The sequence below is a fragment of the Ochotona curzoniae genome, unplaced genomic scaffold (genome assembly GCF_017591425.1).
Source record: "Ochotona curzoniae isolate NIBS_2020 unplaced genomic scaffold, NIBS_Ocur_1.0 contig_3520, whole genome shotgun sequence".
NCBI classification, from domain to species: domain Eukaryota; kingdom Metazoa; phylum Chordata; class Mammalia; order Lagomorpha; family Ochotonidae; genus Ochotona; species Ochotona curzoniae.
In genome coordinates, this window is record NW_024465894.1 from 6908020 (window position 1) to 6921384 (window position 13365).

The following is a 13365-nucleotide window of genomic DNA, read 5'->3' on the forward strand; positions in this document are numbered from 1 at the left end:
CAAGTGACTGCAATGGCCGGTGCTGCACCGCTGCGAAGCCAGGAGCTAGGAACTTCCTCCAGGTCTCCCATGCGGGAGCAGGGTCCCAAGGGCTTGGGCCATCCTTGACTGCTTCCCAGGCCACAAGCAGAGAGCTGGATGGGAAGTATAGCTGCCGGAATTAGAACCAGTGCCCATATGGTTGGGAATTAGAACCAGTGTCCCTCACTCCCCTAGTACTTCTATCATTACTGAAGTGGCAGCTTTTTTTAATGTAGGCCTTAAGCCTAATATATCTTTAAGGAGTCATGGACAGCAGAAAAGAGTTCTCAACAAATATTTCATAAAGAAATACAAGTAACCCCCCACCAATAGCTCTACTGGCTAATCCTCTCCTTACAAATGCCAGAATCCCATGAGTGCCAGTTCATATCCTGGCTACTTCACCTGCCATCCAGCTCCCTGCTTGTAGCCTGGGAAAGCAGTGGGGGGTATCCCAAAGCCTTGGGACCAAGCACCCGCATGAGAGACACAGAAGAAGCTCCTGGTTTCTGGCTTAGGTCAGTTCAGCTCTAACTGCTGCAGCCACTTGGGGAATGAACCAGCAGATTGAAGATTTTTCTCTCAGTCTCTCCTTCTCTTTGTAAATCTGCCTTTTTAATAAAAATTACAATAGGGCCCTATGTGGTAGCCTAGTGGCTAAAGTCTTTACCTTGCAGATGCTGGGACCCCATTTGGGTGCTGGTTTGTGTCCCAGCTGCTCCACTTTCCCATCTAGTTCCTTGCTTGTGACCTGGGAAAACAGCAGAGGATGGCCCAAAGCCTTGGGATCTTGTACCCACATGGGAGACCTGAAAGGAGCTCCTGGCTTTGGATCGGCTCAGCTCTGGCCACTGTGGCCACTTGGGGAGTGAACCAGTGGATAGAAGATTCTTCTCTCTGTCTTTCCTTCTCTCTGCATATCTTCCTTTCTAATAAAAATAAATAAATCTTTTTTTACAAATATTAAAAAAAAAAAAAAAGTAAAAGAAAACGCAAGGAAGGGGTAGGCATTTGGCTTAGTGGTTAAGACACAACTCGCCTGCATTCCCCAGCAGAGTGCCTGATCTGATCCAGGTTCCTGATCTGTTTCTGATCCAGGTTCCTGCTAATACAACACGAGGAGACAGCTTGTGATGGCTGGAGCAGTTGCTCCCTGTTACCCAGTGGGAGACAATGACCTAGTTTGGGGTTCCTGGCTTCTGCCTGCACCAGAGTGGTGACTGAAGGTATTTGGGAAGTAAATCAACAGATGAAAAATCTGTCTCAGTTACTTTGCCTTTCAAATGAATTAAATAAATAATTATTGTATAACAGTAATAGCAATATATATCTCTTAATCTTTAAGTCTTTACTTGAAAATGATACATTTTTTAAAAAACTGGGTTTCTTCCATCACTAGATAAGACCTGGGTGGGCTCTTCAGAAAGTATGTGATCACGCTAAGTCTGAGAGGAAACCGTAAGCTCAGTAAATACAGTTGAATCAATTACTCAAAGCTGACGCATGCATGCCAAAATTAAAATGAATAGCTTGTGCAGCATCCTGACTGCAATAAAGTTGCAAGAAAAGACATAAAAATTCACTCCAGTCTGGGTTGCTTATGATTGCTGTTTAAGAAAAAATTTAAGAGCAGATCTGAATTGGTGTATATAAATTTCACACTTAAGAAAGCCAAACACACATTAAACCTCCCAGAATAACTGTAAATATGCCTAAAGAAGGCAGAGTGCAAGAACAGAGCACAATGTGATATCTGAAAATACTAGAGACATCAAAAATATCATTATTTGGGGCAGAGTTGTGGCGTACTGGGTAAAGCCACTGCCTGCAACAACACTATCCCATACGGGCACCAGTTCAAGTCCCTGCTGCTCCACTTCCAATGCATTTCCCTCCTGTGTGACCTGGGTACGCAGCACAAGTTGACCCAGATACTTTTGGGCCCCTGGGATGCGTGTAGAAGACCTAGATAAAGCTCCTAGCTTCTGATTCTGAACTGATCCCACGCTGGTCACTTGGAGAGATGGAAGATCTGTCTCTCCAAGATTTTTTCAGGGAAGGAGGATAAACTGTTGGACATTTGCTTATTTGAAAACCAGAACTATAGAGAGTGAGCGGGAGAGAGAGCACGCAAGTGCATGAGAGAGAGACTGACAATCCATCTTCCGGTTCACTCCACAAATGGTTTAATGGCCAATGTTGGACCAAGACCAAACCAGGAGTCCAGAGCTTCTTCTTGATCTCTCATGTAGATGGCAGGGGCCCAGGAACATGGGCCATCTTGTGCTGCTTCCCTAAGTGCCTAAGCAGGGAGCTGGATCAAAAGTGGGTTGGCCAGGAGTTGAGCTGGTACCCATGTGGAATGCTGGTGTCATAGGAAGGAGTGTAACCCACTATACTACAACACTGATCCCCTACCTTTCCTTTTCTCTTTCTGTAACCCAGATTTTTAAAATAACTAAATAAATCTTTTAAAAAATGTATCATCATTCTTGTATGGAGATTAATCTTTCAAAAGAAATGAAAATCTAAAAGTCAACTTTGCCAATCTGCTACTTTAATGTAACTTAATAATTCAGGGAGAGAGCTGACTGATCAGATAAGAATCCCGGCAAGCTATGCCTCTGCTCACTTTCTTGGGCTGGAAATTTCCAAGACAGCAAAAGGGCAGGTTTCTCTCTCTTCCTGTCACATAAAAGAAGACAAAAGAAACTCAAGTAAAATCTGAAAACTGAAATGCCAAGTGATCTGTAATTAACAGATGTAGTTTTGAAAGATATCTCTAGATTAAAAGGGATCCAATTTTTACGCACATTTAAAGAAATGTTAACAGTTAAGAATGCAAATTAAAACTCCTATGTAAGTGTTTTTGCAGGCTTGAATTTTTATAATTTGGGTTTTGTTAAAGCAAGAAGGCATGCAAGTATGCCAACACTCGGTTTCTAAAAAGTATATAAAACTCCTGCTGGGCACTAAATGAAGAGGCAAAACTCACAACCAAAATACACAGAAAGAGGCATCTCAAGCAATCCATTTTTAGGGGGAAGGGAAGAATTCTGCAAGCAAAGAAAGATAGGTCCTGTCTGCAAGGCACATCAGAACCCTTCAGCAGTGGCCCTGTCTTGGGCCCTGCATACCCTGCAACATGGATAACAAGCAACTTAGGGCTAGAGCATGTATGTGTGCGTGTGTACACACACAAGCATACACCTTAACTCTGCCAGAACCATTTAACTGCTCAATAAAGAATTTTACTGTTTCTCTTTTTCTTTTCTGATTTGAGACTGCCTGGAAAATACTAATCTTTACAGGGGTTGGAACAGTGGTGTATCAAGCTAATCCTCCACCTGTGGTGCCAGCATCCCACATGGGCACTGGTTCTAGTACAAGCTGCTCCACTTCTGATCCAACTCCTTACTGATAGCATGAGAAATCAGCAGAAGATGGCCCAAGACCTTAAGTACCTGCACCTACATGGGAGACCCGGAATAAGCTCCTTGCTCCCGGCTTTGGACTGGCCCAGCTCCAGCCATTGCGGCCAACTGGGGAGTGAGCCAGGGGGTGGAAGATCTCTGTCTTTTTCTGGCTTTCTCTCTGTAACTGTGACTTTCAAGTAAAATAAATAAATCTTTTTTAAAAAGTTAATCCATATAAAAGCATTAACATGTATATGTTTTACATATTTTAACATATTCCTTTATTCAACAAATTGCAATTGACTTAATCAATTGTGACTTAATTTATGTCTTGGGAACATTTTCAAATGCGTATAGACTCCCAAACCAGGGAGGACTCCCTGTAAAGACTCTGTGTTCTAGTTTTTGTGCAGAAGGTGTGATCCCAGCAGTAAGTTCAACCAAGCTCAGCATCAAAATCGCTTGGCTTCTCTACTGTGAAGCCACTCTTTAAAAGACGCATGTTGAGGCCCAGCATGGTAGCCTAGGGGCTAAAGTCCTCGCCTTGCGCGTGCTGGGGTCCCATATGGGCACCAGTTCCAATCCGGGCAGTCCTGCTTAACACCCAGTTCCCTGCTTGTGGTCTGGGAAAGCAGTCGAGGATGGCCCAAAGCCTTGGGACCCTGCACTCATGTGGGAGACCTGGAATAGCTCCTGGCTCCTGGCTTCGGATCGGCTCAGCTCCAGCCATTGCAGCTGCTTGGGGAGTGAATCAATGGATGGAGGATCTTCCTTTCTGCCTCTCCTCCTCTCTATATATCTCACTTTGCAATAAAAATAAATAAATCTTTTTTTTTTCAACATTAACATCCATCATACATAACAGCTAAGTACAAACTTAACATCAGAGTTTCTATGCAGTTCAAATAAATAAATCTTTAAAAAAAGATGCATTTTATTTTCTAAAAGTAGCAAACATCTTGAAGAATGTTAACCACCTGGGGTCTCAGAGCGCAACAATAACAATATCATGTGTATATCGTCACAGGCAGGTTTAGTTCATGATTAATGTGATGGTTGTATTTGTCTACAAACATATTCTGTGCTGCTCAAAACTTCATAAATTCTACTTTTCATAAACATTTTCCTCCTATGAAAGGTATGACCGTTAATAACACAGCCAGGTAGTTACTAACTGCATTTAACTTGGCAGAAAATCTTTCAAGAACATAAAAGGGTGTTATCAGTTACTGAACACACACGTTTGTTCACTAATAAAAAATTTCCAAAATGCCAACCACTGTCCCCACAAAATTTAAACCTTAAAAATGCAAGACAGGGGTCGGTGTTGTGGCATGGTGGGTAAAGCCATCACCTAGATGCTGCCATCCCATGTGGGCACAAGTTCACGACCCGAATGTTTCATCTCTGATCTGTCTCCCTTTGAATGACGTAGAAAGAGCAGAGAGAGATGTCCCAAATGTTTTGACTCCCCCACACCTACGTGGCAGATTCAAAAGTTCCTGAACTTTGGCTTCAACCTACCCTACCCCGGCTGCTCAGCCATCTGGGAAGTGCACCAGCGGATGGAAGATCTCTCCCTTTCTCTCTGTAACTCCTTCAAAATAAATGATTTTTTTTAAATACAAGACATTTTCAAATCCAAAATTATTTTAGTACTTATATGCACAGCCTGTGTGGAAAATCAAAATACTCTTATTTTCAAATTAATTTGATTTTTACATTTTCAGTTTAAAAGATCTCAAAAAATTAAAAATAAAAGTCTGGCATATTCATATAATTCAAACTAGTGAGCAGCAAGAAGTGAGAGGACAGAGGGATTCCCAGGGCGGCAGGCCATGTGTGTGCCCACCGCCGCCCCGTCACAGTGGGTCTGTTCTCACAGACCCCTTCGTCCTCTGTGGCTGTTACCCGAGGATATGCTGTTAACGCTGCAGCTCATCCTGCTTTGTCCCTGCAGTCCAGGCTCTCTGTCCTCGACCTTGTTTGGATTTATTCTAAACTTACCTATGCTTCCCTGGCCCCTCACCCCCAACCTTGATTTCATTTACCTGTTTTAATTCATTGTAATGAAATTTTAGATTTTTTAAATTGACAGTATCTGCCATTATAGCCTGATTTACATTCCTAACACCTGTTTCAAACAATATCGTTTTGCTCAGTAAAGTTAAAGACCAAGGAAAGTCCTGCACAAAGACATAAATCACAAAGAAAGGTTAAGGTCTAGGGGCAAACAGAAGCCCTGACAGGGCTGCCTTCCTAACAGGGCAAGACTCCAGGACCTTGTTCTGCAGCAATTACAGAAATAGTAACAGTGTCAGTTTAAAAAAAAAAGAAAGAAAGAAAGGCCAAGTCCTTTTTAAACATTAACTTGTCATTGTTAGTTGGTCCTATGTTAAGTAGCCATTTGGGGCCCACTGCAGTAGCTTGATTGGTTAATTCTCCCCTTGCCTGCGCCAGGCTCCAATAGAGGCACCAATTCCTGACCCAGGAGCTCCACTTCCTATCCAGCTCCCTGCATGTACCTAGGAAAGCACTAGAGGACAGCCCAAAGCCATAGGACTCTGTACCCATAGAAGACCTGAAGAAACTCCTGGCTCCTTGCTTCAGATCAGTTCAGCTCCAGCCAGTGCAGACACTTGGGGAGTGAACCAGTGGCCTGAAGATCTTTCTATCTTTCCTCTCTATAAATCTCTTTGCAACAAAAATAAACATCTTAAAAAAAAAGAAAATAATATGAAAAGACAGGAGAATGTTGGATGTTGCCTCTTTTTGGAGACGCAGGAGCTAGAACACATGCCTTCTGAGGTCCCTTTCAAAAAGTGTCAGGCTCTCATGGATGCCATGTTGGGATAGCTTACTAAGACAGGACCACTGCTAGGCATTCAGGACCCGAGCCTGCATCACCTAACCTTCAGTTAGCACTTCCACAAGCTAACTGGAAGTTAGCTAAGGCTTCGTAGGGTTTAAGGCCAAGACTTTGGTTTGCAGTTCTTAGTATCCACTTCTGAACCACTCTGGCCTCAGCTCAGCAGCTGAGATAAAAATCATCCTCTATTTTAACATCAGAATATATAACTGGCCATGACAGTGAAGCGACCAAAGACAGGAAATGAAAAACAGTGTCAAGTTCACACACAGGCTGGTATCACTTTAAGAAACCTCCTAAAGTCACAAACCGCAAGCATTGCAGTCTCGCCCTCAGCACCGTTTCCACCACGGGAGTTTAACACGCGGCTCCAGCTGGCCAGTGAGAGCCGGCCGCAGGACCAGACTACTGCGCCCTCGCAGACAAAGAGGACATTCATCGGCCATGTGGTTTCTCAGAAAGCATATCTACCCAGCAGGTTTCCCTGGCAATTTGGGATACACACGTCTTTTCAGAAGGCTGTTCTTGGCTGGTTTTCTGAGAGTAAAGAGCACAAGATCCCTTTATATTCCAAAGTACAAATGGATTCAGTCTCAACATACTTTAAAAAGCCAGCTTTATGGGAAAAACAGAAAGTTGAAACAGAAATAGTGTACCCTGTCAAGGACAATTTAGGGCAGTCTACTCACCAGAAACCGCTCCGCGCGATTACCTCAGCAAGGCCGCACGGACAGGACGCCGTGTGTATTCTGGCTGGCTTCTGAGCACTCACACAGCACCGTCAGGTCAGGGGCCGAACACTAATCATTGTCTACACTGACCCATCAGAAAAAGATTAGAAGGGCAACCAGGCAAGGGAATCATCCAGAAAGACGGTGAAGGGATGCGACAGCATAGGATTTTGATACTTAACATCCTGGCTGATTCAAATACTCAGCAGGCAAAACAAGAAAACCCACTGCCTCCACACCTGAACTGAGTACTGATGAGAACAGAGCCTGGCTTAAGGAGTTAGAATGATCTCAAGCCCCGCCTCATCCAGAAAGCTCCAAATAGGAAATGTCACAGCAAGAGAACGGCTCAACACAAACTCCAAAGACACAACTGTTTTAATGATAAATAAGTGAAAAAAAAAAAAATCAAGACATAAGACATACCATACATACAAAATGACCTGAACTGTGTAAAATAGTATACAAGTTAAAACACACACACACACACACACAGAGAAAATACATTAAAATGGAAGTTATAATTACTGTTGAGATAGAATTGCAGGAAATTTTGTCTCTGAATTTCTCTAAACTTCCTGTAATTTACATGTATTCTTCTTATGAGGAGGAAAAAACAGCACTGTAACATCCAAGAAGAGCAAACAACACTAAAAGGGTGGGAAAAATTAACATTCACTAAGTGCTTACTGTGGAAGAGCAGCTGCCCTAAGTGCTTTACATGTTTGATCTCATTTGCTACGCACTATGGCCCTGTGAGGTAAGTGGTCCTATCCATATCTGCGACATATCTGCGACATGGGGTGGACAGGTGACGTAACAGGTGCAGAAGACAGGCACGTAGGGCTGTGACCCCTGACAGAATGACTCCAGGGAGTCTAGTGGCTGTGTGCAGGATGCCTTGCACTCCCAGTGGCACAATCCATCGCCCTCCCCAAGAGCTCACTGCTGAAATACGCTGGAAATGGCACTACAATCATTTAGGAGGAAGTGACAACAAAGAGGAGCCTTCCAGGGGGGTACAAGATACTCAGGGAATTGTTCAAGCTGGAAGGACCAAGGGCACCTCTGACACTATCAAGAGAGCCCCCAGGTCAAAGCAAGGTCACAGTGTGACTGAAAATACACTGGAGCAACAAATCCCAGCCAAGCACGATACGGAAAAGAGATGGGAATAACTGCCAAGGGAAAAAAAAAAAAAAAAGACCGAGGTATTTATTTATCAGACTGTCAAAAAAAAAAAAAAAAGAAAGGAAGAAAGAAAGAAAAAACTCACAACATTTAGAGATACAACTACAAGTTGGACAGAAAAGATCTGGTTCGAGATCCTGCAAAGTCCCTCAGCAAGAGGCATGGGGTCTAGAGAAGAGAAAGAAATGCAAGAGAGGACCCAGAAGCACTCTACTTGATGCCAAATTATGTAATCTGCAGGCGGCCGCACAAGAGCCTCTTCGTCAGTCTAGTACTAAAGGCCTTTTGGTTAGAAATAATCAATTTTGCTTGGCAGCCAGGCATCAAGACATAGGAGTACTGTGGATCGAATTCTGTAGAATCAGCCTATTTATGATGCATTAAAGTTCATGCCAAAACCAATATGGTGCTCAAGTCACAGCTCCTTTGGAGAGGCTTTCAAAACAGAAAAATACTGAAACTCGGAGTGTGAAGTTGAAACTTGTTATCTGTGAAAATAAGCCCTTTTTAGAGGTTAGATGCTATCAAGGTTTGGTCATTCTAAACTAACCATGAATTCCTTAGACCCATGGTTATTAGCCAAAGTGGCTGTTTAGAAAACTACGAAGCTGAAAGGCAGCCTCACTCAATACCAACGCAGACTCCTACATGCATGAAGCATTGAAAACAAAAGTGCAACAAAGGAGAAGGCAATATTTTTGTAATTGTAGGATGTGAAAAATTTTGTTAAGCATGACATGAGATTCAGAAACCACAGAAGCCATGCTAATAAGGTGAAATCTACAAAAATTTAACATGTCTAAGTAGTTACATACTTTTTAAGTTGTTAAAAATTGAGAAAATATCTTTATCACCTATGTCAAAATGTTTACAGTCTTACTTAATATATGAAGAACTCTTTAAAATCAATGAGGAAAGTTTACAATGTTAGATAAACAACCACAAACTGGCATTTTACACACAATAATTGGGAAAATTGACAGTTTATATTACAACTTCAAATGTATAATTAGTTTGTCCTAATAAGTCTGCTTGTGGAATTCTAAGGAAATACTAGACAAAGGTGTTCATTAAGAGAACACGTGTTAATATTAAAAAGCTGGAACCAACTAAATTCCACCACCAGAGATCACAACACAAATGTTCAATATGCCAGTTACGTAACAACGACAGGAGCTGGGCTCTGCAGGGAACAGCACAGCATATGCACATTTCACTAATTCCGTCTGCAGATGTGTAAGTGTTCTCTGGCATCCTAGGATACCCTGGGGTTGGGGTGCAGCCATGGAGGAGTGCCCTGTTCTCTCTCTGGTCTGCACAGTGCCCACCTGAGTAACTCTAAGATCCCATGACGAGGCATCACAGCTTCCTGGGCCTGAGATCTTACAGGCACTAGTCGAGCAAGAAGCTTTCCTCGAGCCTGCCGTCATGCAGCCTTGTTTGGGCCCAGAGGGAGAGCAGAGAAAGGGGATGGGAGAAGGGGAACAAAGGCCACAAGTCAGAGGATGAGCACCAGGTCAGGCTCCTTGCTGGATTCTCATAAGAACAAAGCAGATGGAGGAAAGCTGGTAAGGGGAGACCTATCAAACTAGACAATAAACACCATAGAAGATTCAAAGGCCACCAAGCCTTAGCAGCATTCCCTCATAAAGTGCTGAGTTTACAGTACCACTGCTAAACATTTCTTCAGCAGTAAACCCCCCGGGGTAGCTGCTACCCTCATTAACCAAACTGGCACAAGAAAGAATAGCCACAGATAATGTGACGGAGTGTATATACTACTTTTATTGCGAGGTCCTAATTCATCCTGGGAACTGCTTTAAATTAATCTTAGGATGGTTCTAGTTTATAATTACAGCCCCAGCAGCACTTCCAAAAGTGGAAAACCTCCACTTGGATCTGGAATGGAATGTTTCTTCCCAATGTGTGAAAATACCCTTATGCTTGCTCGTGCCATATCTGGGAATAAGTCTTAGGAGGAGATAGCAACTTTCCTGACTTCATCTCACTTTAAATGGCATTCCCGGGAGATTTTCTAAATGCAGACAGGATACCTCCAGGTCTGAAGGCTGTAAAATCCTAGAATAGTTTTTGCCATGATTTTCCTAAGTAAAGAGCAAATGGAAAAAGTAGATCTGAGTTTGCCTTTCCTCCAGCACCTGGCCACCCTCAGGTCCCACGCTGCACGCAAGATGAACTCAGCCACATGAATGCAAGCACTTGACAGTGGCTGGCTCCCAGCCTCTCTTCCCCTTTGCATCTCTGTACTATTAAAATGAGACTATTTTGAAAAAGAAAACGTACATGGGAACCATGCAGGACTCATGACTTTCGGGGCACACATAGAAGAAGAGTGATTTAGTGAGAGAAAAAATAGACAGCGTGTTAGTGTTCCAATCAGAACACTCAATGTTTAAACCCTAGGAACATGAAAGCCATAAGATGATTAAGATCATCTGAGATATTAAATAAATGCTTCAGGAAGTGGGAGCTCCACAATAGGGCCTGAAATAAGAGCTAGGGCTTCCTCCCGCTTTTCCTTCCTGGTAGTTCATCTCCTACTCTGTGTCAGGTACCCTGCTAAGCGCTTCAAATGCATTTGAGATTTAATTTTCTCAACAGTCCTGAAGAAGATGTGATTATTACATTCCTTGCAGGCCAAGCAACTTGCCTAGAGTTGCAGACCTACATGGTGAGGTCAGGACTGAATCCAGGCCCGGCCAGCATTTGCTCAGAATGCTATGCTGCCTCCTGCACACGTCTGGGCGTCCCGACATCCAAACACCTTCCCGCACCTTGGAAGGACAAGGAAAATCCCTCCATACAGCGCGGAGCATCACCTACAGGCTGCACGCTGGCTGTCTCTGTTGGGCTTGCAGAATTTCCAAGGGAGATCAAGATTAGATACCGACGTCCAGGAGGGGCTGAGGACTCTTGAAGATTGTTTAAACTCTCCTCTCACAGAAGAGACAGAGCATCCAGAAGGTCAGGGCGCCTGGCCAAGGACACAGGCCAGCTAGGGCTGAGGCCAGACTTCCGACCCAGTATTCGCTTTAAACTACGGGTAAGCAGTCACTCAGAAGGAACTCACACATCAACAATGCAGAGCGAATACCAGGGACTTTGCTAAATGTTTTATATCCTACATCCAGCTTCAATCTAGGGCATTCCCAACACTGAAGTTCCAATCAATGTTTCCTACTAAAGTTCTGCCAATGAAGAGGTAAGAACCTAAATTCCAAATCTATCAAATTTACAATTCAACTAACACGTTCCCAGAGATGCATGAGTGACTAGTACAGAAAGAACACCCCTGGGCTCCCACGACATGCTACAAGAACACATTCTAGGGCCTGGCGTGATAGCGTAGTGGTTAAAGTCCTTGCCTTGTACGCACCGGGATCCCATACGGGCACTGATTTTAATCCCAGCGGCCCTGCTTCCCATCTAGCCCCCTGCCTGTGGCCTGGACGGCCCAAGCCCTTGGACCCTGCACCTGTGTGGGAGACCTGGAGGAGCTCCTGGCTCCTGGCTTCGGATTGGCTCAGCTCTGGCTGTTGCAGTCACTTGGGGAGTGAACCATTGGGCGGAAGATCTACCTGTCTGTCTCTCCTTTTCTCTGTATATCCGTCTTTCCAATTAAAAAAAAAAAAAAAAAGAACACACTTGAGCACCTGTGTGCTGGGACTGTTTGCCAGGTCAAAGAAAACCAGCACCTCTAGTCAGTGGCAGAACATTTCCACCCACACACAAATCCTGCACTATTCCGAGAAAAAGAATGCTCCTAGCATCAGAAAATCAGCACTGGCAGTCTAACGCCAGCATCTCTGATCACAGAAGGACATATGAGGAGCCAGCCTGGCTAAGCCTCTGTTAAAATGAATGGGAATCAGATCTATTGTGTAAAGACACTGTGAGAAGCAAATGGGACAAATATATTCACAGTGACCTAACACACTAAATACACTCATTCATTAATTAACAGCTACATATACTTTAAAAAGCATTATTTGAAAAGCAGAACAACACAGAGAGAAGGGAAGAGAAAGCTAGAGGGAAATATATTTTATTTTCTGATTCTCTCTCCAAATGGCTGCAGCAGGCAGGTCTAGATCAGGCTGAAGCCAGGAGCCAGGAACTCCATTCTGATCTCCAATGGGGTGGTAGGCCCTTGCACCTGGGTCATCTTCTGCTGCTTTTCCAGATTCACTAGCAGGAAGATGGATTGGAAGTGGAACAGCCAAGACTTGAACTAGCACTCAAATACGAGATGTTGATCTTGCAAGTGGTGGCTTAATCCACTGCACCACAACACTGACCCATCATCATTTACTTTTTTTTTTTTTTTTAAGATTTACTTATTTTTATTGCAAAGTCAGATTATTTACAGAGAGAAGGAGAGAAAGAGAGAAAGGTCCTTCATGCGCTGATTCACTCCCCAAGCAGCTACATTAGCCAGAGCTCAGCCAATCTGAAGCCAGGAGCCAAGAGCTTCTGTCAGATCTCCAATGTGGGTGCAGGGTCCTAAGGCTTTGGGCCATCCTCAACTGCTTTCCGAGGCCATAAGCAGGGAACTGAATGGGAAGTGGAACAGCCAGGACACAAACCAGTACCCATATGGGATTCTGGCATGTGCAAGGTGAGGACTTCAGCCACTAGGCTATCATGCCAGGCCCTATCACTTACTTTAAAACATTTTTTAAAATTTATTTTACTTGAAAGGCAAAGAGACAGAAACAGAGATGGAGATCCCAAGAACTAGAAGTAGGCCAGTCTCAACCTGGGAATCTTAAACTTAATTCAGGTCTCTCCTGTGGGTGGCAGGAACCCAGGTCCTTGAGCCATCACTTGCTGCCTCCCAGGAGAGGGACTAGCAGGCAGCTAGATTTGAAAGTGGAATTGGGACTTGACCCAAGCCCTCTTTTTTTTTTTTTTTAAGATTTATTTTATTTTCATTACAAAGTTAGATATACAGAGAGGAAGAGAGACAGAGAGGAAGATCTTCCGTCCGATGATTTACTCCCCAAGTGAGCGCAACAGCCGGTACTGCACCGACACGAAGCCGGGAATCAGGAACCTCTTCCAGATTTTCCGTACAGGTGCAGGGTCCCAAAGCATTGGGCTGTCCTCGACTGCT

At 43.8% G+C, this 13365-nt stretch overlaps 1 protein-coding gene across 2 annotated transcripts in view; it reads right to left on the reverse strand.

Annotated features, from left to right (window-relative positions):
• STK4 (serine/threonine kinase 4) overlaps nucleotides 1-13365 on the reverse strand; it is a 68464-nt gene that overhangs the window by 10790 nt on the left and 44309 nt on the right. The window contains exon 11 of one of the 2 annotated variants that reach the window (XM_040981428.1): nucleotides 6750-6843. The exons of the other annotated variant lie outside the window; for it this stretch is intronic. Within the exon in view, the coding sequence (XP_040837362.1) occupies nucleotides 6750-6843 (94 nt within the window). The remainder of the gene's footprint in view (nucleotides 1-6749; nucleotides 6844-13365) is intronic. 2 annotated transcript variants of the gene reach the window in all.